This window comes from Scardinius erythrophthalmus, assembly GCF_964197995.2.
Source record: "Scardinius erythrophthalmus genome assembly, chromosome: 6".
Classification (NCBI taxonomy): Eukaryota; Metazoa; Chordata; class Actinopteri; order Cypriniformes; family Leuciscidae; genus Scardinius; species Scardinius erythrophthalmus.
The window spans coordinates 48,243,843-48,270,176 of record NC_138226.1 but is presented as its reverse complement, the minus strand read 5'-3'; the positions used below and the strand labels follow the sequence as shown (position 1 = coordinate 48,270,176).

Sequence of the window (26,334 nt, the reverse complement as noted above, 5' to 3'; positions counted from 1 at the left end):
CAGGAGGACAGGAGTGTTACAACACAACATCTGCAGGAGGACAGAAGCGTTACAACACTCATCATCTGCAGGAGGACAGAAGAGTTACAACACTCAACATCTGCAGGAGGACAGGAGTGTTACAACACTCAACATCTGCAGGAGGACAGAAGAGTTACAACACTCAACATCTGCAGGAGGACAGGAGCGTTACAACACTCAACATCTGCAGGAGGACAGGAGTGTTACAACACTCAACATCTGCAGGAGGACAGGAGCGTTACAACACTCGACAACATCTGCAGGAGGACAGAAGAGTTACAACACTCAACATCTGCATGAGGACAGAAGCGTTACAACACTCAACATCTGCAGGATGACAGAAGAGTTACAACACTCAACATCTGCATTAGGACAGAAAAGTTACAACACTCAACATCTGCATGAGGACAGGAGCGTTACAACACACAAAACATCTGCAGGAGGACAGAAGAGTTACAACACTCAAAACATCTGCAGGAGGACAGAAGAGTTACAACACTCAACATCTGCATGAGGACAGGAGCGTTACAACACTCAACATCTGCATGAGGACAGGAGCGTTACAACACTCAAAACATCTGCAGGATGACAGAAGAGTTACAACACTCAACATCTGCATGAGGACAGAAAAGTTACAATACTCAACATCTGCATGAGGACAGAAGAGTTACAACACTCAACATCTGCAGGAGGACAGAAGCGTTACAACACTCAAAACATCTGCAGGATGACAGAAGAGTTACAACACTCAACATCTGCATGAGGACAGAAGCGTTACAAAACTCAAAACATCTGCAGGATGACAGAAGAGTTACAACACTCAACATCTGCATGAGGACAGAAAAGTTACAACACTCAACATCTGCATGAGGACAGGAGCGTTACAACACTCAAAACATCTGCAGAAGGACAGAAGCGTTACAACACTCAACATCTGCAGGAGGACAGGAGCGTTACAACACTCAACATCTGCAGGAGGACAGGAGCGTTACAACACTCAACATCTGCAGGAGGACAGGAGCGTTACAACACTCAACATCTGCAGGAGGACAGGAGCGTTACAACACTCAACATCTGCAGGAGGACAGGAGCGTTACAACACTCAACATCTGCAGGAGGACAGGAGCTATACAACACTCAACATCTGCAGGAGGACAGGAGCTATACAACACTCAACATCTGCAGGAGGACAGGAGCTATACAACACTCATCATCTGCATGAGGACAGGAGCGTTACAACACTCAACATCTGCAGGAGGACAGGAGCGTTACAACACAACATCTGCAGGAGGACAGAAGCGTTATAACACTCAACATCTGCAGGAGGACAGGAGTGTTACAACACTCAACATCTGCAGGAGGACAGGAGCGTTACAACACTCAACATCTGCAGGAGGACAGGAGCGTTACAACACTCAACATCTGCAGGAGGACAGAAGCGTTACAACACTCCAAACATCTGCAGGAGGACAGGAGCTATACAACACTCAACATCTGCAGGAGGACAGGAGCGTTACAACACTCATCATCTGCAGGAGGACAGAAGAGTTACAACACTCATCATCTGCAGGAGGACAGGAGCGTTACAACACTCAACATCTGCAGGAGGACAGGAGCGTTACAACACTCAACATCTGCAGGAGGACAGAAGAGTTACAACACTCATCATCTGCAGGAGGACAGAAGAGTTACAACACTCAACATCTGCAGGAGGACAGGAGCGTTACAACACTCAACATCTGCAGGAGAACAGGAGCGTTACAACACTCAACATCTGCAGGAGAACAGGAGCGTTACAACACTCAACATCTGCAGGAGGACAGGAGCGTTACAACACTCAACATCTGCAGGAGGACAGAAGAGTTACAACACTCAACATCTGCAGGAGGACAGGAGCGTTACAACACTCAACATCTGCAGGAGGACAGAAGAGTTACAACACTCAACATCTGCAGGAGGACAGGAGCGTTACAACACTCAACATCTGCAGGAGGACAGAAGAGTTACAACACTCAACATCTGCAGGAGGACAGAAGAGTTACAACACTCATCATCTGCAGGAGGACAGGAGCGTTACAACACTCAACATCTGCAGGAGGACAGGAGCGTTACAACACTCAACATCTGCAGGAGGACAGGAGTGTTACAACACTCAACATCTGCAGGAGGACAGGAGCGTTACAACACTCAACAACATCTGCAGGAGGACAGAAGAGTTACAACACAACATCTGCAGGAGAACAGAAGCGTTACAACACTGATCATCTGCAGGAGGACAGAAAAGTTACAACACTGATCATCTGCAGGAGGACAGAAGTGTTACAACACAACATCTGCAGGAGGACAGAAGCGTTACAACACTGATCATCTGCAGGAGGACAGAAGTGTTACAACACAACATCTGCAGGAGGACAGAAGCGTTACAACACTCAACAACATCTGCAGGAGGACAGGAGCGTTACAACACAACATCTGCAGGAGGACAGAAGTGTTACAACACAACATCTGCAGGAGGACAGGAGCGTTACAACACTCAACAACATCTGCAGGAGGACAGAAGAGTTACAACACAACATCTGCAGGAGAACAGAAGCGTTACAACACTCAACATCTCCATGAGGACAGGAGCGTTACAACACTCAACATCTGCATGAGGACAGAAGAGTTACAACACTCAACATCTGCATGAGGACAGGAGCGTTACAACACTCAACAACATCTGCAGGAGGACAGGAGCGTTACAACACTCAACAACATCTGCAGGAGGACAGAAGAGTTACAACACTCATCATCTGCAGGAGGACAGGAGCGTTACAACACAACATCTGCAGGAGAACAGGAGTGTTACAACACTCAACATCTGCAGGAGGACAGGAGTGTTACAACACAACATCTGCAGGAGGACAGGAGTGTTACAACACTCATCATCTGCAGGAGGACAGGAGCGTTACAACACTCAACATCTGCAGGAGGACAGGAGTGTTACAACACAACATCTGCAGGAGGACAGGAGTGTTACAACAATCAACATCTGCAGGAGGACAGGAGCGTTACAACACTCAACATCTGCAGGAGGACAGAAGAGTTACAACACTCAACATCTGCATGAGGACAGGAGTGTTACAACACTTAACATCTGCAGGAGGACAGGAGCGTTACAACACTCAACATCTGCAGGAGGACAGGAGCGTTACAACACTCAACATCTGCATGAGGACAGAAGAGTTACAACACTCAACATCTGCAGGAGGACAGGAGTGTTACAACACTCAACATCTGCAGGAGGACAGAAGAGTTACAACACTCAACAACATCTGCAGGAGGACAGAAGCGTTACAACACTCATCATCTGCAGGAGGACAGAAGAGTTACAACACTCAACATCTGCAGGAGGACAGGAGTGTTACAACACTCAACATCTGCAGGAGGACAGGAGCGTTACAACACTCAACAACATCTGCAGGAGGACAGAAGTGTTACAACACTCATCATCTGCAGGAGGACAGGAGCTTTACAACACTCAACATCTGCAGGAGGACAGGAGCGTTACAACACTCAACATCTGCAGGAGGACAGGAGTGTTACAACACAACATCTGCAGGAGGACAGGAGTGTTACAACAATCAACATCTGCAGGAGGACAGGAGCGTTACAACACTCAACATCTGCAGGAGGACAGAAGAGTTACAACACTCAACATCTGCATGAGGACAGGAGTGTTACAACACTTAACATCTGCAGGAGGACAGGAGCGTTACAACACTCAACATCTGCATGAGGACAGAAGAGTTACAACACTCAACATCTGCAGGAGGACAGGAGTGTTACAACACTCAACATCTGCAGGAGGACAGAAGAGTTACAACACTCAACATCTGCAGGAGGACAGAAGAGTTACAACACTCAACATCTGCAGGAGGACAGGAGCGTTACAACACTCAACATCTGCAGGAGGACAGAAGAGTTACAACACTCAACATCTGCAGGAGGACAGGAGTGTTACAACACTCAACATCTGCAGGAGGACAGGAGCGTTACAACACTCAACATCTGCAGGAGGACAGGAGCTATACAACACTCAACATCTCCAGGAGGACAGGAGCGTTACAACACTCAACATCTGCAGGAGGACAGGAGCTATACAACACTCAACATCTGCATGAGGACAGAAGTGTTACAACACTTAACATCTGCAGGAGGACAGGAGTGTTACAACACTCAAAACATCTGCAGGAGGACAGAAGAGTTACAACACTCAACATCTGCAGGAGGACAGGAGTGTTACAACACTTAACATCTGCAGGAGGACAGGAGCGTTACAACACTTAACATCTGCAGGAGGACAGAAGAGTTACAACACTCAACATCTGCAGGAGGACAGGAGTGTTACAACACTCAACATCTGCAGGAGGACAGGAGCGTTACAACACTCAACAACATCTGCAGGAGGACAGAAGAGTTACAACACTCAACATCTGCAGGAGGACAGGAGTGTTACAACACTCAACATCTGCAGGAGGACAGGAGCGTTACAACACTCAACATCTGCAGGAGGACAGAAGCGTTACAACACTCATCATCTGCAGGAGGACAGGAGCTTTACAACACTCAACATCTGCAGGAGGACAGGAGCGTTACAACACAACATCTGCAGGAGGACAGAAGAGTTACAACACTCATCATCTGCAGGAGGACAGAAGAGTTACAACACTCAACATCTGCAGGAGGACAGGAGCGTTACAACACTCAACATCTCCAGGAGGACAGGAGCGTTACAACACTCAACATCTGCAGGAGGACAGGAGCTATACAACACTCAGCATCTGGAGGAGGACAGGAGCGTTACAACACTCAACATCTGCAGGAGGACAGGAGTGTTACAACACTCAAAACATCTGCAGGAGGACAGAAGAGTTACAACACTCAACATCTGCATGAGGACAGGAGCGTTACAACACTCAACATCTGCAGGAGGACAGAAGAGTTACAACACTCAACATCTGCATGAGGACAGGAGTGTTACAACACTTAACATCTGCAGGAGGACAGGAGCGTTACAACACTCAACATCTGCATGAGGACAGAAGAGTTACAACACTCAACATCTGCAGGAGGACAGGAGTGTTACAACACTCAACATCTGCAGGAGGACAGAAGAGTTACAACACTCAACATCTGCAGGAGGACAGAAGAGTTACAACACTCAACATCTGCAGGAGGACAGGAGCGTTACAACACTCAACATCTGCAGGAGGACAGAAGAGTTACAACACTCAACATCTGCAGGAGGACAGGAGTGTTACAACACTCAACATCTGCAGGAGGACAGGAGCGTTACAACACTCAACAACATCTGCAGGAGGACAGAAGAGTTACAACACTCAACATCTGCAGGAGGACAGGAGTGTTACAACACTCAACATCTGCAGGAGGACAGAAGAGTTACAACACTCAACAACATCTGCAGGAGGACAGAAGAGTTACAACACTCATCATCTGCAGGAGGACAGGAGCGTTACAACACTCAACATCTGCAGGAGGACAGGAGCGTTACAACACTCAACATCTGCAGGAGGACAGGAGTGTTACAACACTCAACATCTGCAGGAGGACAGGAGCGTTACAACACTCAACAACATCTGCAGGAGGACAGAAGAGTTACAACACAACATCTGCAGGAGAACAGAAGCGTTACAACACTGATCATCTGCAGGAGGACAGAAAAGTTACAACACTGATCATCTGCAGGAGGACAGAAGTGTTACAACACAACATCTGCAGGAGGACAGAAGCGTTACAACACTGATCATCTGCAGGAGGACAGAAGTGTTACAACACAACATCTGCAGGAGGACAGAAGCGTTACAACACTGATCATCTGCAGGAGGACAGAAGTGTTACAACACAACATCTGCAGGAGGACAGAAGCGTTACAACACTCAACAACATCTGCAGGAGGACAGGAGCGTTACAACACAACATCTGCAGGAGGACAGAAGTGTTACAACACAACATCTGCAGGAGAACAGAAGCGTTACAACACTCAACATCTCCATGAGGACAGGAGCGTTACAACACTCAACATCTGCATGAGGACAGAAGAGTTACAACACTCAACATCTGCATGAGGACAGGAGCGTTACAACACTCAACAACATCTGCAGGAGGACAGGAGCGTTACAACACTCAACAACATCTGCAGGAGGACAGAAGAGTTACAACACTCATCATCTGCAGGAGGACAGGAGCGTTACAACACAACATCTGCAGGAGAACAGGAGTGTTACAACACTCAACATCTGCAGGAGGACAGGAGTGTTACAACACAACATCTGCAGGAGGACAGGAGTGTTACAACACTCATCATCTGCAGGAGGACAGGAGCGTTACAACACTCAACATCTGCAGGAGGACAGGAGTGTTACAACACAACATCTGCAGGAGGACAGGAGTGTTACAACAATCAACATCTGCAGGAGGACAGGAGCGTTACAACACTCAACATCTGCAGGAGGACAGAAGAGTTACAACACTCAACATCTGCATGAGGACAGGAGTGTTACAACACTTAACATCTGCAGGAGGACAGGAGCGTTACAACACTCAACATCTGCAGGAGGACAGGAGCGTTACAACACTCAACATCTGCATGAGGACAGAAGAGTTACAACACTCAACATCTGCAGGAGGACAGGAGTGTTACAACACTCAACATCTGCAGGAGGACAGAAGAGTTACAACACTCAACATCTGCAGGAGGACAGAAGAGTTACAACACTCAACATCTGCAGGAGGACAGGATCGTTACAACACTCAACATCTGCAGGAGGACAGAAGAGTTACAACACTCAACATCTGCAGGAGGACAGGAGTGTTACAACACTCAACATCTGCAGGAGGACAGGAGCGTTACAACACTCAACAACATCTGCAGGAGGACAGAAGTGTTACAACACTCATCATCTGCAGGAGGACAGGAGCTTTACAACACTCAACATCTGCAGGAGGACAGGAGCGTTACAACACTCAACATCTGCAGGAGGACAGGAGTGTTACAACACAACATCTGCAGGAGGACAGGAGTGTTACAACAATCAACATCTGCAGGAGGACAGGAGCGTTACAACACTCAACATCTGCAGGAGGACAGAAGAGTTACAACACTCAACATCTGCATGAGGACAGGAGTGTTACAACACTTAACATCTGCAGGAGGACAGGAGCGTTACAACACTCAACATCTGCATGAGGACAGAAGAGTTACAACACTCAACATCTGCAGGAGGACAGGAGTGTTACAACACTCAACATCTGCAGGAGGACAGAAGAGTTACAACACTCAACATCTGCAGGAGGACAGAAGAGTTACAACACTCAACATCTGCAGGAGGACAGGAGCGTTACAACACTCAACATCTGCAGGAGGACAGAAGAGTTACAACACTCAACATCTGCAGGAGGACAGGAGTGTTACAACACTCAACATCTGCAGGAGGACAGGAGCGTTACAACACTCAACATCTGCAGGAGGACAGGAGCGTTACAACACTCAACATCTGCAGGAGGACAGGAGCGTTACAACACTCAACATCTGCAGGAGGACAGGAGCTATACAACACTCAACATCTCCAGGAGGACAGGAGCGTTACAACACTCAACATCTGCAGGAGGACAGGAGCTATACAACACTCAACATCTGCATGAGGACAGAAGTGTTACAACACTTAACATCTGCAGGAGGACAGGAGTGTTACAACACTCAAAACATCTGCAGGAGGACAGAAGAGTTACAACACTCAACATCTGCAGGAGGACAGGAGTGTTACAACACTTAACATCTGCAGGAGGACAGGAGCGTTACAACACTTAACATCTGCAGGAGGACAGAAGAGTTACAACACTCAACATCTGCAGGAGGACAGGAGTGTTACAACACTCAACATCTGCAGGAGGACAGGAGCGTTACAACACTCAACAACATCTGCAGGAGGACAGAAGAGTTACAACACTCAACATCTGCAGGAGGACAGGAGTGTTACAACACTCAACATCTGCAGGAGGACAGGAGCGTTACAACACTCAACATCTGCAGGAGGACAGAAGCGTTACAACACTCATCATCTGCAGGAGGACAGGAGCTTTACAACACTCAACATCTGCAGGAGGACAGGAGCGTTACAACACAACATCTGCAGGAGGACAGAAGAGTTACAACACTCATCATCTGCAGGAGGACAGAAGAGTTACAACACTCAACATCTGCAGGAGGACAGGAGCGTTACAACACTCAACATCTCCAGGAGGACAGGAGCGTTACAACACTCAACATCTGCAGGAGGACAGGAGCTATACAACACTCAGCATCTGGAGGAGGACAGGAGCGTTACAACACTCAACATCTGCAGGAGGACAGGAGTGTTACAACACTCAAAACATCTGCAGGAGGACAGAAGAGTTACAACACTCAACATCTGCATGAGGACAGGAGCGTTACAACACTCAACATCTGCAGGAGGACAGAAGAGTTACAACACTCAACATCTGCATGAGGACAGGAGTGTTACAACACTTAACATCTGCAGGAGGACAGGAGCGTTACAACACTCAACATCTGCATGAGGACAGAAGAGTTACAACACTCAACATCTGCAGGAGGACAGGAGTGTTACAACACTCAACATCTGCAGGAGGACAGAAGAGTTACAACACTCAACATCTGCAGGAGGACAGAAGAGTTACAACACTCAACATCTGCAGGAGGACAGGAGCGTTACAACACTCAACATCTGCAGGAGGACAGAAGAGTTACAACACTCAACATCTGCAGGAGGACAGGAGTGTTACAACACTCAACATCTGCAGGAGGACAGGAGCGTTACAACACTCAACAACATCTGCAGGAGGACAGAAGAGTTACAACACTCAACATCTGCAGGAGGACAGGAGTGTTACAACACTCAACATCTGCAGGAGGACAGAAGAGTTACAACACTCAACAACATCTGCAGGAGGACAGAAGAGTTACAACACTCAACATCTGCAGGAGGACAGGAGCGTTACAACACTCAACATCTGCAGGAGGACAGGAGCGTTACAACTAGGGCTGGTCCGAATACCATTTTTTGAGCTTCGAAGCTTCGGTCGTAATGAACATCGAATATTCAAAGCTTCGGAGAGAGGGTGTTGAACATATTCTTCTCTCTAATAAAGGCAGGAATCTCTATGTGTCTGTATGTCCGTTTGCATTTTGATTATTTCGAGACCATTCATCCAATCGACTTCACAAGGGAGTACAGTGTCGATTTGGTGCAATATAGATTGACACGCGAGACGCAACACGTTCAGAATGAATAAACTTTTAATAAACTAGGTTACAGAACAGCGCGAGCGGAAAGCGCGCGCCTCAACGAGAACGGACACTGCACTATAGGGATATAAAACGCACACACACAGGTAAGCAATACTTTTAAGGTAGTCTAATTTTTTCTGACTAATAAATTACTGTAAAGGGCAGATTTAAATAAAGAAAAACAAAATTTAAATAAAGAAAAACGAAATTTAAATAAAGAAAACACGAAATAAAAAAAAAAAAAAAAAAAAAATTTAAATAAGAAAAAACTAAATTTAAATAAAGAAAAACGAAATTAAGTTTAATTAAAAACGAGATTAATTTAGATTGATAATAACCGGTAAAAAGTCTAATACATTTTGTTTCTATTATTCTATTTTCCACAATGTCAAAGCAACGCAGCTTAATTGTAAGATTAATAAGGGAATTAAGATCAATATAACTCAAAGGGGATTGAATTACAGGGAATAAGAACCGAATTAATATGCAAATTATTCAGAATTAATATTTAACACTTTATCAACTATTCGTCCACCGATAAGTTGAGATTAGGGTATTTTACCAATTCTGGACAGAATATTATTCCGTGGCCTACGGTAATAATATCATAAAGTTATGATAACTGATTAATATGAGCAAGGTAGCAAAATCTTCAGTTTAAGGCAGTAACTTGTAAGCACACAGCACAAGACGCTTGTATGTAAAATCAACCAAGACTTTATTGAACTACTCTAATACACACAAACTAAACTAACACAAAAACACACAAACATTCATTCAAACAGTGACAGAGAGTGATGTTATTAACGGAGTGTGAATGGAGTCCCAAATGTCTAGCGTTAGACACTATTTCTTGACCGCAACCTGAGAGAATCAATCTACTAGCACTTTAATCTTAGTTCGTTTTCTTAATAAGATTTGCACCAGTTCAACCAGAATTAGGAGATATTGTGTACTTGCGTTTGAGCGCGTGCGTTCCCTGTGACGAAGTTGCTGGAGAGGGAATCTCTTCGCCGCTGATTGGCTGGCAGTCGGTCGATGATGCGTTCTAAGGGACAGCACTCGATGGTGAGTGGTTGGTTGGCTTTGCCGGGTGGCGCTTCGTTCGCGGGATTTCCTGGATTGCGGGTTGCTATGCAACGGAGTTTCCTCTGAGTCTGGAGCGACTCTGAGAGGGGTTTCTTTGAAGAAGTTCAACGAAGGATCTTACGGAAGAGTTGATGAGTTTTGAGTGAGCTCTTGGTGGTTTGAAGAGTATGTAAGCATACACGCTGGACGATGGAAAGGTCAGCAAGAGCAAAAGTCACTGCAAAAGCGAGGCACAAGGCAGGCAAAAAGCAAGGCAAAAAGCAAGGCAAAAAGCTGCTTGTCATTGGGTTATAAGCGTGTCCATCTGACCCGTCCTTCCTAGTGCGACAGCCAATCAGATATTGTCTTGGGCGGGACCTACGCCCCGTTCTCCGGTTCTTGCATGTAATTAGCGTAAAGTCCACATGATCACGTGTGCCCAAACTCCGGAGAGTTTAGTTAAACGCTTTAATAAGTAAACTTAATAGTTTAAATATGGTGCATCCTACACACATCTACTTTATATCAACATTCTAGAAATCATTTACCCATCAAGTAGGTACCAAAATACATATACTTCCCATAGTGGAGGTGGAACTAAATAAGGATTTCGCTGTGATAAGTGTTTAACACACAAAATTAACTTCAGTAATATACAGCATACATACTACAGAGAATACACATGTATGAGGCAACTTCTGGTGATTAGTTCCTATAACTGAGGTAGAAAACCTTACAAATAGGCTGTAATGAAAGTTAAACACACAGAAAGAACTCCACAGGTTACATAAAATATACATGATACTTAAGATATATGTGAGGTAAATACTGGTGATCAATTCAGCTTATTGGAAGCAATTTTGAGATCGTTGTTTGTATTAAACCACAAGTGGGTTAATTTCAGTCTATTGGTTTTGGAGACAAAAGTCTCTGGAATTTACAACTGCAGAAAGGGGGGTGTCCCCTGGTTTAGGGTTTGTGGTGATTCTGGGCCATAAGAATGCTTTAGCATCCTTCGTTTCCTGATAAGGCTGTGGATTTATGCATTGGGGTCACCACAGGGTTCTTGGCCATTTGGCCTTAAGTTTGTGGAACAAAGAGGAATCTTTTCCTGCTGTCCTGGCATCGCTGGTTTGAGATTAGACACACACAACAAGGGAAAGGGGGGTGACATCTCCTTTAGCCATCTCGGCACCATGACTGTGTTTTATGACTTACTAATGATTCACTGGGGAATCGTTCCGAACTGTGGAATGTGGTGTTGGGTTAATATGAAATGGACTGTTCAAGGATAATCCTACATAATCAAAACACAAACTCAGGCACTTCTGTCCACACACACTCCGCTGTTCTGCTTTAGCCAGAGAACAGAACACTCTCGTTGCTGGAACACAAGGCGTCGGTTCTATTTCTAACATGCACGCGTTTTCCGCGTGGCTCGAGCTGTGCCTGAGACGCGTGTCTCACGCAGGCAGCAGTGTGCAAACTCCAACCTGTTAACATGGGAGCCGAAATAAAAACGGACGCCACGCAGCTGAGACGCTCACGCCACGCAGCCAGTGTGTCGCCGGCCTTATTCAAGCGCGAATGAGAACCGTTTCGCGGGGGATCCCAGGTGTGCAAAAAAAAACAAAAAACGAATATTCGATTGTCAAATTTTCAAATCGAATACCAACCTACCGAACGAATATTCGATTATTCGAATATTCGGGTCCAGCCCTAGTTACAACACTCAACAACATCTGCAGGAGGACAGGAGCGTTACAACATATAAACTCTGGATGTAAACAGTGATGGACACTGACCTTCATGTCGGTCCCACCGTGTGGCCGCTGCTTCAGAGCCCCGAACGGGTACGAGCCGTTGGCAGGGTTCAGGTCGGATCGGGCAGAGATTGAGTTTTCCCCGTTCTGGACCGGGTCACAGGCGTCGCAGCGGGACAATGGGTCTTCCTGATAGTTATTATATCTGCAGAACACACACACAGGCCAGATGAAGCCGGAAGCAATGGGAGAAACACAACACACACATGTGACCTCAGTGGTCTCACCGCCCAGAACTTGGTTACTGTGGTATTTAAGTGTAATGCCACTACCATGTACTAGGAGGCTCTATGTTGCATTCCTCCTCTGGTATATAGCCAGGTAAGAGGAGAGAAGTTACAGATGTGGCCTTTAAAAATGCGCGTCTCAGAGAGAAGAATGGCGCCAGCATTTCCGAAATTCTGCGGGATCCTGCAGAAGGGGGATTAGGTGTTGGACGCAGGAAACACTAAAACCTGTAGATGGCAGTCGTGTTTCATGTGGCCATACTGACGACAATACTGTATGTGTGCTCGACTTCATGCCAAGCACACTGTATGATATTGAAGTAACATGACAGGGATTCTCGGTGCTTTGGCAGTACTTTGATGTCATACAAATGCACGCTTTTTGGCAAACGTTTGGTTTGCGAAGTTTTCTTTTGCCAGTTACATAAACAGTCACATATTCTTCATAAAAATCCGACTCAAACGCGCATCATTTGTCTTATTTTTTTTCTGTGTACTTACAGTAGAAGAGACGTGATGTATGATAACTGAGTCTTATAACACAATAATTCGCGAAGACCTTTGAAGAGACCAAGAGCATTTGCGCAATATCATTAACTAGTTTGTCTAATTTTACATTTAGTTCCTTTTTGCATCTGAACGTTTTTAATAGCTTTAACATGGTTGTAATGCGCTTTTCTGCATTACTGTACAGTACTTTTTATATTATCATGTTTCCCTTTACATGGTATGAAACACATAGGCGTCGATTTCGGTGGGGACGGGTACGTGTACCCACCAGATTTCGTCATGAGTCATTTTGAACCCACCACTTTTAACTTCCGTCCATATTAATTTGACTTTTGGTTTGATTTTTTTGATCGTTTTCAGTGGTTATGAGGAGCAATATGAGAGAGAAATTTGGTAATCATTGTCTGACCCAACAAAAAAACATTATAATATTCATTTTATTTAATTTTTCGTGTTCGCATTTATGAGGGAAAAAAAACAACGTGTCAGTTCTCGGTTACGGACGTGAGCGCTCTGAAAGCGGCACTAAAATACTTTCAAAACTTTAAAACTTTCACAGAGACCTCAAACAGAACAGCTGCCTTTCTTTAAATTGAATTTCGTTTTGTATTAATTATATCTTAATTTAAAAATCAATGTTTCATGAACCAATTGCCTGGATTTAATAAATAAGAAGTAAATATAGCAGGCAATAGATAATCACGACATGGAGGTGCCGGCGAGTGAACTGGAGTTTGTCTCATAAATGAACCGAAACTCAGCGTATAATGCATATTCACATTCACAGCGTATTTAGACACATTTAGACGCATTCATAATCATTACTTTTACCGGTTCTTTGTGGCAAGCTTTATGCGTGCGGTCGTGCGCTTGAGTGCGGCTATATTACGTAAACGCTCATTATCCTGTAGGCTATATAAGTAATTAAATCAATATAAAGGGGCAATTTGTCCACGAATGACTTAAATGAACAACTAGCCTACTAGACGACTAGAAAAAAAACTTTTAGTCGGAAGCAGCCCTTATTCCACATTCGAACCAGGCAACAGGACATCTGGGTTGAGCGAGCGACCCTGCAGAATGAACGAGCCGAGCGGAATATTCAGAAATGCGCTCTCCACTCACGAGCTCTGATCGGAACAAACCCGAACCTCACTGTCTGCTGAACTTGCTCAGAAACATCAAAATATAACCAGCTTTTTTAAATGGTTTTTAAAACTAAACATTATTTAAGCACAAATTTTGAGCTTACTGGCGATTTTTTTATAATTATTGACAAAATTAGAATATAGTAAAAGTTTTTTTTTTTTTTAAGTTTTGGGTGGGCCTGTTGAAAAGTGGGGCCGTGCCTGAGCTACAGGACATGGTTTTTTAAATCAGAACCTGCGCGAAAGAGAGAAAAAAAAATGAATGCATCATTGTACCCAGCACTTCTGAAAATGCACTTCCGAAGGCGTCTCTGTCCCCAGCACAGCACGATATCAACTTTTATAAGTTATAAACATTAATTTGAAATAACTTAAAGCGTTTGTATAGTAGATTTGCTTAAATAGCATTTAAACAAAGGAACTGCAAGGGTAGGAATTAAAACCCCACACACTGGTGAAAACTGGAAAAAACGGTTTTCTTTTGATTCCCTGAGTGGAGATCGATTAGCATTGGGGATTGGCAAAGAATTGGCAGACCTGGGGGGTGGGTGGTTTGTAATTTCTTGACTCTGTGTCAATTGGTAGCAGCTAAAACAAGCAGCTAAAACAAAGACTGTGCAATTAATTACATTTTGGAATTAACTTCCTTAATGTCGTTTTATTTATACACTGTAAAAAATATATTTTTTTAATTTGTAAGTAAAGTTAGCATTAAATATGTTAAATATGTACAAACAATTGGTTTACAAACTCTTGGAGGTTTGTGGTTACCATCATTCAGAAGAGTGGTGCTTGTGTTTAGACTTGTGTTTTACGTGATTAAATCAGGAAGATTACATTGGTTTCTTTTCAGTGTAGAACAGTTTGTCAACAAAATGCAAAAATATAGTATATTTATAAACATGCCTAAAACAAAGAGTGAATAAGAATTAAAAAGTAATAAAGTTAAAACTGCTTATAATTTTGTTTAAATTTACTAGCATTTTCTGAGTGAAAATTGTTTCCTAGCTTTTTTTAAGTAAATCCTACTCCAATTTTTTTCAGTGTAGGTTTCTCATTTTTATCCGCTTTCTTTTGCTTTTCAAAGGGCCGTCTACCTTTGCTACCGCGGTCTCACTCGCTGTAAACACGGGTTTTGTTTCAGATGCGTTTAGTGCGCTAGCCCCATTAAAAGCATTTTATGTGTAATTTAACCTATTAAACTCGTTGCGTTTATATTTTAGGCGCATCTGTTTGCCCTTACATGATTTACTAATACATGTATATTTTAATTGAATTGTCTTAATGGATTAAGCATACAGATTTTTTCACTTTAGTCCTAGAATGTCCCAGGGGGCTTGATGTCTTGCCAACAGTTTGACAATTTGTTAAATGTTCACAAAATCCATATAAAGGGTGATTAACAGTTGACTTCTGAAATTAAATAAAAATGACAAGATAAGAGGTTTCTGCCCGAAATGACATCATTATGGAGAAATGAGTGCTTGCAGAATATGTAACTGTACTCTTTTTTTTTTTTTTTTTGACGAATGCTTACCAGCACATTACTTTTTTGTTTCTTCGACTTTAAAGATGAATAAACTCATTAAAGTTTTTTTTCTAGTCGACTAGTAGGCTAGTTGTTCATTTAAGTCATTCGTGGACAAATCGCCCCTTTATATTATTTTAATTACTTATATAGCCTACAGGATAATGAGCGTTTACGTAATATAGCCGCACTCAAGCGCACGACCGCACGCATAAAGCTTGCCACAAAGAACCGGTAAAAGTAATGATTATGAATGCGTCTAAATGTGTCTAAATACGCTGTGAATGTGAATATGCATTATACGCTGAGTTTCGGTTCATTTATGAGACAAACTCCAGTTCACTCGCCGGCGCCTCCATGTCATGATTATCTATTGTCTGCTATATTTACTTCTTATTTATTAAATCCAGGCAATAGGTTCATGAAACATTGATTAAAATTAAGATATAATTAATACAAAACGAAATTCAATTTAAAGAAAGGCAGCTGTTCTGTTTGAGGTCTCTGTGAAAGTTTTAAAGCAGACTTTTAGTGCCGCTTTCAGAGCGCTCACGTCCGTAACCGAGAACTGACACGTTGTTTTTTCCCTCATAAATGCGAACACGAAAAATAAAATAAAATGAATATTATAATGTTTTTTTGTTGGGTCAGACAATGATTACCAAATTTCTCTCTCATATTGCTCCTCATAACCACTGAAAACGGTAAAAAAAAAATCAAATAATATGGACGGAAGTTAAAAGTGGTGGGTACAAAATGACTCATGACGAAATCTGGTGGGTACGCGTACCCGTCCCGAAATCGACGCTTATGCTAGTACAATATCTTTGCTTCTGACAATTTTCTGTAATAAATCCGTAAATCAATCACAAAACGTGTTGACGAATAAAATTTTAAATTGTCAATTTAAAAAAGCAGAAATGTGTATAAAACCCGCTTTAATTACAGTTAACAATATCTGAACTGTGCTCTTTTGCATACTTCTAACTTTCTCATGCACTTTGTCTTGTATTTCTGCAATAGATTAATTGATCTGGCCATATATGTGACCAGACTAACGTAATTTTTCTGTCATTTCTCTGTCTTTTTATCTCTTTAAAATATTGCTACTTTTGGAAAAAATGACTTACAAATTATTATGAACAAACAATGAAACTGTGTCAAAATTCGACAACACAAAGAATTATCAAAAGGCGATATAACGCACATCTCAGGTTAAATTAATTATATAAAAAACAGGGAACATTTTGTAAATGCAAAACTGGACAAAATGCATAATTAAAATAATTGTATTATGTTTTACCAAATATTTAATACCACTTCCCCATAATAATGTAATTAATTTTTAAAACAACATCTGTCAAACTGTCAATCAGATACCTCTTATCTGATCATTTTTATTTTATTTTAGAAGTCATAACTGTTGATCACCCTTTATATGGATTTTATGAATATTAATATTTAAAAGATTTACAAACTGTTGGCAAGACCTCAAACCAACCCCGGACATTCTGAGACTAACGTGGACAGATCTTTATGCTTAATGCATTAAGACAGTTCAATTAAAATATTTATTAATAATGTAATGGCAATCAGATGCGCCCAAAATATAAATGCTACACGTTGTGCTGCAACATTACCTCACAAGAAATATCTGCACAAGAACAATCACACAAGAAATATCTGCACGAATTAAGAATCTGGGTAAGTCACATTATTTAAGCCTTTCATTATGTTAGGATGATTTTGTGTATATATATAAAAAATACTGCTGGGTTTTTACAGGCAGAGTCACGTGTATTATGCTCACACTAAATTCTCTGTTGCACTTATATAAATGCGCATTGCACGCACAATCATCTTAATAGTTGTACAAAAAAGTTATGCGCTGGCAAGAACGTCACTTTGCTGTTTTAATAAAAGCAATGTTAAATATTCTGCATGCACTCATCTCCTGGAAACCACAGCAATGACAAAGCATATAAAAAAATTTGTAAACGGTGTCCAATACCCCTTCTTGTCTTAAGACAACTTTGATGAACCTTTTGGATTTACAAAGATTTTCAAATGTCTGTATTATACAGTACTGTAAATATTTGTGTCTATTACTATTTATAATTTATATTTTATTGTGGATGTTTTCTCACAATCATGATGTAATGTGAAGTAAAATAAAAATCTAATGTAAAGTAATAATCTATAAACATATTATACAATCTTTAAAAACTTGGTTAAAAAACCACCTGGTGGATATTCTGTGAAGCGAAACACATTGAGGGATTTTTTAAGTAGGCCCCCCCAAAAGCACTTGCAGAATTCTGCGAGACGAATTGCCGAATGCCGTGGGAGAAAACGCGCGTTTTTAAAGGCCACATCTGTAGTCTGGTGAAAGGGAAGCATGGTCGTCTGTTGTGTTAACCCAACTGCTCAGAGTCCTGATTGAGAAACTGCGGATTCAAGCTCAGTCAAGTAAGTGTTTTCTATGTTTAGTTTGTCATGGTTAATTCTCTATGTAAGCTGTATTTTGGTTTGCATGTCTTTTTGTATTGGTTTGTTTGTAGGTAGCATGCTAATGCTAGCCTGTGTGCTTTAATGTAGAAGAACTCTTGATTCACACCCTTTCTTCACTGGCCGGCTTTATATTATGCCTCGTTTGCCTGGAGCTTGAGAGCTCTAAAGACACTACCAACATACCAGAAAGGAGCGGACTGAGGACAGTGGAAGGGCATTACTTTTCAAGATGTTTTGATTACTCCTATGGACAATAGGACAATCGTCAGATAAGGGTTTCTCTCTTTCCCCCATTTGCAAACAAGAGTGACAGAAATCATTTGTATGACTTTGGGTTTTTGTGTTGCTGGGATTTCTATATATTTTAGGGGGGTTTTGTCAATGCAAACATTTTTGTGTGTCTTTTCATACAAACTTTAAAAACTAGATTTCCTTTTGTGCCATGTGCCTGTTATGAAGTTTATATGTTAGAGTTTTAGCACTAGGGTTGATTGAAAATCTGGTTGGTGGGTCCCTATCGTGTAGCTTGCCTCCTTAAAAGTGTTTTTGGAGACCGTACCTCATCAGACGCACCATGGACTCGATGTCGGTCACCAGAGTCTGGTTCCTGCGGAAGATCTGTGCTCTGGGGCTCTGGCTGAAGGAGAACCAGGACCCGTACTTCTGAACCAGCTCCGGTCCTCCGCTGGCATTGAACACCGCCTCGAAGTACCTGAAACAGCAGCAGATCCTGAAACAGCAGCAGATCCTGAAACAGCAGCAGATCTGGGTGTGTGTCGGACGACACTGTAAAGCTGCTTTGAAACATTAAAAAAAACACCTGAAGACATCTTTTTGACTATTAGTTAAAATAAACTTTTTAATGCTACTTTTGTTATTCTACTTTTTGTTATTGATATGATTATATACCAAAATAATTATCAGGTATAGCAAAGAAGGATTTTATAATAAACAATAATATTTGCAATAACATATCGTTTTACTGAATAATTAAGTAAACATGATTTCTTAATGTATCTTTGTAAAGAAACCTCATTGTTTAACTGGCTACTCTCTGCTGTCTCAGACGACGACATCACTTCCTGTCGGTCCACTAGATGCCGCTAAAACTGCATCTTTAATTAACAATATGGTTTGGCGTTTATTTAATTTCTATGGTATTTATACAGGTGTTATTTCATTTGTTTTGATATAATTTTCTTACTGTAAAGCACGGTGCTGTATAAATAAACTTTACTTCTGAATTGTATAAACATTTAATTTGACTGGATACAGTGGTACTGTATTATTATTCTAATAGAATTTAATTTGAGTGTTTGACATAAAAGGTGATGCATCCATCTAATAAGTTTAGAAAAAATGAACTTATATAGGTTAAAATGCCCCTGGAAATCAATTTAAGGTGGAAAATATTGCCCGTTAATAAAAAAAAGGTAATTTCTGTCACTGCTGTGAACTGACCACTGCATAGAAGATGAAAAATATGAATATCTGTGTGAGTCTGCTGTCAACAACACGCCTACACCAGCCATAATACACACCCAAAAACACACGCAGCAAAATATAATCTAATTATTATCAACAATTTTTGTCAAAGGTGTTAAAAAGCCTTAAATGTGACTTTAGCAGCCCTATATAAATAAATGCACGTGACTTGGCCTGTTCTCCAGCGGTCAGTGTCAGCGGTTCACTCTCTTCATCCGGCAGAAGCTATGAGCGCTAGCGGACAGCATGAGCTTGAGGACGTCACACAGATGTTGTGACAGATGTGGTCAGTGTGACTCTGTACTTTCACAACCTCTTCTCATTTTAACTTTTCTTTAGAACATTTCCCAGCAACGGTTATTGATCTTATCTTTGGAGGATCCGCCAAATAATAATAATAATAATAATAATAATAATAATAATAATAATAATAATAATAATAAAAAGAGGTAATTGCAACTTTCTCTCGCAATTCAAATGTTTTCTCAGAAATCTCACAATAGTGAGAAAAGTCAGAACTGTGAGATCATGACTTTCACATCTTGCACTTTGGACTTTTACTTACTTTAACTTAAACAGTCAGAATTGCACGTTTATATCTAGCAAACACCTCTTTTCACCTCTTTTGTATTCTGTGGTGGGAACTCAAGCGATCTGTGTGAACTGGATGAATTTCTCAACTATGCTGGATCTGTGCTTAGAAAGCACATTTCTGAAACATTCTTCCACCTAAAACACCCGAGCACCCGAGTTAAAGCTCGCACCCGTGGCCTAAAGAGGAGATGATCGCTGACTCTGGTTTGACTGGTCGGGTCTCTTTACTCACGGGATGTTGTAGCTGGCCCAGTATCCCGTCTCAAACAGCTCTTCCGTTCGGTCCGCCGTTTCGATCATCCCACTGGGGGAAACACACACAGAACACACACGTTATCAGGCGTTTCTGCTGCTGTAATGCAAACACACATCAATTACTCATCACAATTAGCATCATTACTCCAGTCTTCAGTGTCACATGATCCTTCAGAAATCACTCTAATATGAGGATCTGATGATCAAGAAACATTTATGATTATTATCAGTGGGAATTATTTCTGTGGAGATCTTGATACACTCACTCCCATTTAAATAGAAAATAAATAGAAATTATTCATTTTATTCATCAAGAATGAATTAAATGTATCAACAGAGACAGTAAAGACATTTATAATGTTACAAAAGATTCTATTTCAAATAAATGAAATCAAATTCATCAAAGAATCCTAAAAAATAAAATGCATCACATTGTTTCTTGAGCATCAGATCCTCATATTAGAGTGATTTCTGAAGGATCATGTGACACTGAAGACTGGAGTAATGATGCTGAACATTCAGCTTTGATCACAGGAACAAATTACACTTTACTGTATATTCACATAGAGAACAGATGATTTACATTAGAATAATATTTCACTATTTTTACTGTATTTTTGATCAAATAAATGCTGAACTTTGATGAGCAGAAGAGACTCTTTCAGAAGCATTAAATGATCTTAATCACCCCAGACTGTTGACTGCCAGTGTGGCGTTCTGTCTTAATGGTTATAAAGTGTCAGTGTGAAGCAATCTCCCTCAGTACTGTGACTAAGAGAACGCGGATGCTTACGGGATCTGCTCCAGGACTGTGAAGAGCCCTAGTTGTGTGTATCCCTTTCCCGGGACGAACAGCTTGTAGTCGACCACCATCCACTGGTTGTTGTACCTGGCCATCACAATGTAGTCACAATGATCACCGGCTTTCAGTAGCGCGTGCTCATTTAATGAGGTGCACTGAGAGAGCCTCACGTTCCGCTGTTGTGTCTGCTGAAGATGTCGGCCCACGCCGGGCCGCTGTCCGCCAGCCGGTTGGCCACGACGTTCCTCAGCCACTCCATGACAGCGCCGCGGGGACGCACAAACCTCCACAGGTCAGGGTTACTGTTGCCAATCGTGGTTTCCAGAGTCACCTGAGGGAAAACACACTAACATTCAGTAAGAGATAATGTAGATCCGGCCGTGTGTTATCTCAGAATAAACCCGACAGAGTGATCAGGATCAGGTCTTCATCAGCCACACACACACACACACACACACACACACACCTGAAGGGGTTTATTCTGAGATCACACACACATAGACAACTGTCTGGATGTTCATTATTCTGCTTATTACACGGCTACTTGCCACATAAGTACATAATTAGACCCGAAATATTAATCTGAGTATAAATATGTTATCAGCTCTTTAAACGCAGAGCTTCGCGGAGAGAGCAGTTTCAGCGGCGGGATCAAAGACGGAAAATTAAGAGATACGGTTTACAGTCACAACACTTATTACACAGCATCTCACCACATAGATCAGAGATATTGATATTTCAGATTAAACTGTTTTAAAATCGTACCTGTTTGTGTCTTATGATCCAACAGTGTACAAAACAATAGTCACAAAATGGCCGCCGCTGCGTTTGTGTGAAACGAGAGAGAGCGAGTCCAAGATACTGGATGGCATAATTAAATAACTGTACACAAAATATTGATTCGACTGAGTTTTAATATTTTATTAGCTCACCAAAAGCAAAACTTCCACGAAGAAAAAACGTTCTGTGTTCTGTTGTTATCTGGGAATATCATACGGCTGGATGTGTGATTGACCAATCAGAATCAAGCATTCCACAGAGCCGTGTAATGAGAAATAAACACTGCTCTACCCAACAAGATAATAGTTTTAAAGAGACTCACCAAACCGCTGCTGAGCAAATAAAAGTCATCGCCTGAGAAAATACTGCCAGGGTAGGAGGAAAACACCTGCGTTTTCCCGGGAATAGTCCCCTTTCCTGCAGGAACAGTGATGCATGCGTTACATATTATATACACTGTAAAAAATTATCCTGAGGCAAACGCTACGGTGAAAAACTGTAAATTGATTATCAGAAAGTTTCCGAACTATATACGGTGGACAACTGATGGATCTTACCGTACATTTTTCAGTAAAAACCGTTAAATTTAAGTTTTTGGATGTGAAAAAGAACAAATGGTCCCACTTTATATTAAGTGGCTTTAAGTACTATGTACTTACATCGAAAAGTAGGTACAATGTACTTATTGTGTTGATGTTGTATTATAAATCACTTGTGCTGCTGCTGAGGTGTGATACGGGCAGTGGTGGAATGTAACGAAGTAAAAATACTTTGTTACTTTACTTAAGTACATTTTTCACGTATCTGTACTTTACTTAAGTAGAATCAATAGTGCATACTTTTGACTTTTACTTCGTTACTTTTTGAAGCAATTATTATACTTTCTACTCCACTACATTTCTACAACGTTTCGTTACATTTTCGTTACATTTTCTGATCAGTTTTTCTTTTTCCCCTTTCCAAAACAGGGATTGAAAAAAATCTCCATGTTTTCGGTGCTGACGCGTTCATGTAACATGTAACTGTGGTGCTGCCAATAAAGCACCTAAAAGCTGTCACAAAGAACCGGCAAAAGTAATGATTATGAATATGTAAAATATAGCCTAACAAGGAGACATTTTAATTGATGCTGACGCGCGATCTTTGCATTGAACGCACCAGAGAGAAATGCACATTTCATACGAATTACATGCAGAGAACAATGTTTTCTTTCGTTTTGAATTGTTCTGTTTAAAAGTACACATTTCAAGCTTACTATATATATATATTAGGGCTGTCAATCGATTAAAATTTTTAATCGATTAATTGCATGATTGTCATGAGTTAACTCGCGATTAATCACACATTTTTTTATTTGTTCTAAATGTACCTTAAATTAATACTTTTCAAGTTTGTAATACTCTAATCAACGTGGGCATGGATAAATATGGATGCTTTATGCAAATGTATGTTTATTATTTAAACCATAGTCAACATAGAGCATGAAGACGAGACATGTTTCAAAGGTCATAGATGTTTTTCAAAGAACTTGTTCATGTCTATTAGACACATGTAGAAAGAACAAAGAAATACCAGGTTCCCATTACTTCTCTTTCTTTGCACTGAGCAATTAACACAAACATGTTTAGATTTTTGCATGACAGGGCAGCTCTTCTGAAAATGCTAAATGTACATTTATTATTTATTATTACATTATAGTTTGTCTCTCTCTGTGCCCATTTTGATGAAGCTAAATTCTCAATAAAACTGTTTTCATTGGTATATTTTGCTGTTTCTGTTGTCAAACAACGCAGAATATGAAATGGTGACTGAAACGCGACCCATTAAGACATAACCAGCTCTCCCTTCCAAGATGTTAATCTGCAAAGAAATCCTGATAATCGAGCCGTCGTCTGGTGAAATCAAATACACATAAAATAAAGACAATATCTGTGCTCTGATTTCGGCTATACTTGCATGTAAAATTAGAGAAGCAACATAAATTCTGTGTTTAACTGAATTAAAGCGCTACTCCTCTCTCCAGCGCGAGACGCAGAGAGAGAGAGAGAGAGAGAGAGAGAGAGAGAGAGAGAGAGAGAGAGAGGCGCGCGCGCATGCTGGGAGAGCAGTACCGGCGGTACCGGTAAATTCTCAGAAACTAAATAAGGTTTGGGCGCTTTGTTGAAGAAAAAAAAATAAAAAAATCGCTAAATGGGTCTGTAATGTCGCTAAGTTGGCAACACTGTGTATCTCCATTTCTCCAACTAGGTTTTGGGCCACGGGTTAAACAGAAAATACGCGCTGCGTTAATCGAGCGATAATAAAAAATTTGTGCCGTTAATATGATTTTGCGTTAACGCGTTATTAACGCGCTAACTTTGACAGCCCTAATATATATATATATATATGTCTCAGGTCTGTGAGGCAAGTAGGCTATAGACCTGAGTTTCGGTTCATGAGTCACTTTCATCAGTTCACGCGCCCACGCCTCCGTGTCCTGGGGTGCGTTTCCCGAAAGCATCGTTGGCCAACTATGGTCGCAAGTTCCGTCGTTACCAATAGAGTTCAATGGACATTGCGATGAACTTGCGAACATAGTTGGCCAACGATGCTTTCGGGAAACGCACCCCTGATCTATTTTCTGCTATATTTACTTATTTATTAAGTTTAAATCCAGGCAATTGGTTGATGAAAAACATTGATTAAAATTAAGATACAATTAATACGAAACGAAATTCACTTTAAAGAAGGGCTTTTGAGGTCTCTGTGGACGTTTTAAAGCAGTATTTTAGTGCCGCTTTCAGAGCGCTCACGTGCGAAACGGAGAACTGACAGGTCCGTAACATTGTTTTTTCCTCATAAATGTGAACACAAAAAATAAAATGAATATTTTATGTTCTGTGGAGAGCCAACCCTTCTTCATCCGGTGGGTATATTACTTTTGGTTTGCACAGTGAAATTCACAGAATTACTAAAAAATATTTTGCCATCTAAAAGTTAAAGATTTTTTTGTCACGTCCGTTACGGATTTATATTTCCTCATATTAAATATAAAACGCATGTGTCTGTAGACTAGTATTTTTCTAATGTCTGTACTTCTTTATTAAGGAAGTATGGGGAGTATGGATATAGCCTATAAACAGTTTCAATTGGTATTTGAGAATTTACATTTCAAGTTTTACATTTCAAGTTTTTACTGCAATTGTCACGTCCATAACGCTGGGATTGCCCAATTTTAAAGAATTTATCCAGGACTACGTATTGTATAATGTTAATTTCAAATAAGGGGTGTGTCGCGATTCTGCCTTCTCACACTCACACCGCGACACAGGTTCGTGGATCCGAGTGTCGCGATTTCGGTTTCATATTGCATATTGTTACAGCCCTAATTATTAGGATATAGACATTAAGAGAATAAATTGTTATGAAAGTACTTTTACTTTTAATACTTAAAGTACATTTAAAATCAGGTACTTTTTACTTTTTACTTAAGTAGGGTTTTCATTGTGGTACTTTTACTTTTACTAAAGTAAATATGTCTCTGGTTATTTGTACTTTTACTTAAGTACTGAGATTCAGGACTTCCTCCACCACTGGATACGGGTAATGCTGGGTACACACCAAAAGATTTTTTACATCTTATAAGATTTTCAAAATGTGATAGACCACAAACATGAGGACAAAAAATCCTAGATTTAAGCGTTTTGCTCCTATAGTGTGTGGTGTGCCATGATGTGACAAAGACAGCACACCACACACAAACAGATTTTCAACCAGATTCTCGACTGTGAACACAGGAAATCTTGCAAAATCTCGCGAGACTTCAGAATAAGCATGGCGGATGATATGCAGCAAGAGATTATGATGATTTTTTTTAATGATTTTCACAGAAAATTCACAAAAAAAAAAAAAACATTGTACCCACCATTATATATAGCCTTTTATACAGAAATATATTCATTCTTTATTGTCTTTATTTATTCTTTATTGGAATTATTGTCTCTTTAGAAAAAGTTATTTAATCCCTCTATAGAACCTCACTGAACCCTTGTAACACTCAGCTTCCTGCATGTGTGTGTGTGTGTGTGTGCGTGAGAGAGAATGACCGTGTCTTCCATCATCTCGCTTTCTGATTGGATATAGTTTACTTTCACGTGATAATCTCCAGAGCGTGCGCGCGTTTGTCGTCGGGGTCCCCCCCACACATCAGGATTTCTGATCGTAAATATTAAACATGTTGAATATTTACGATTC

General features: G+C 41.1%; 1 protein-coding gene across 2 annotated transcripts in view; it reads right to left on the bottom strand.

Annotated features, from left to right (window-relative positions):
• The window catches only part of plbd2 (phospholipase B domain containing 2), a 66,161-nt gene that overhangs the window by 25,380 nt on the left and 14,447 nt on the right, over nt 1-26,334 (bottom strand). For both annotated transcript variants that reach the window (XM_081369051.1, XM_081369050.1), the window contains 6 exons: nt 22,424-22,518; nt 21,492-21,652; nt 21,313-21,408; nt 20,497-20,568; nt 18,745-18,897; nt 12,244-12,406 (listed from right to left, as the gene is read on the bottom strand). In XM_081369051.1, the coding sequence (XP_081225177.1) occupies nt 12,244-12,406; nt 18,745-18,897; nt 20,497-20,568; nt 21,313-21,408; nt 21,492-21,652; nt 22,424-22,518 (740 nt within the window). The remainder of the gene's footprint in view (nt 1-12,243; nt 12,407-18,744; nt 18,898-20,496; nt 20,569-21,312; nt 21,409-21,491; nt 21,653-22,423; nt 22,519-26,334) is intronic.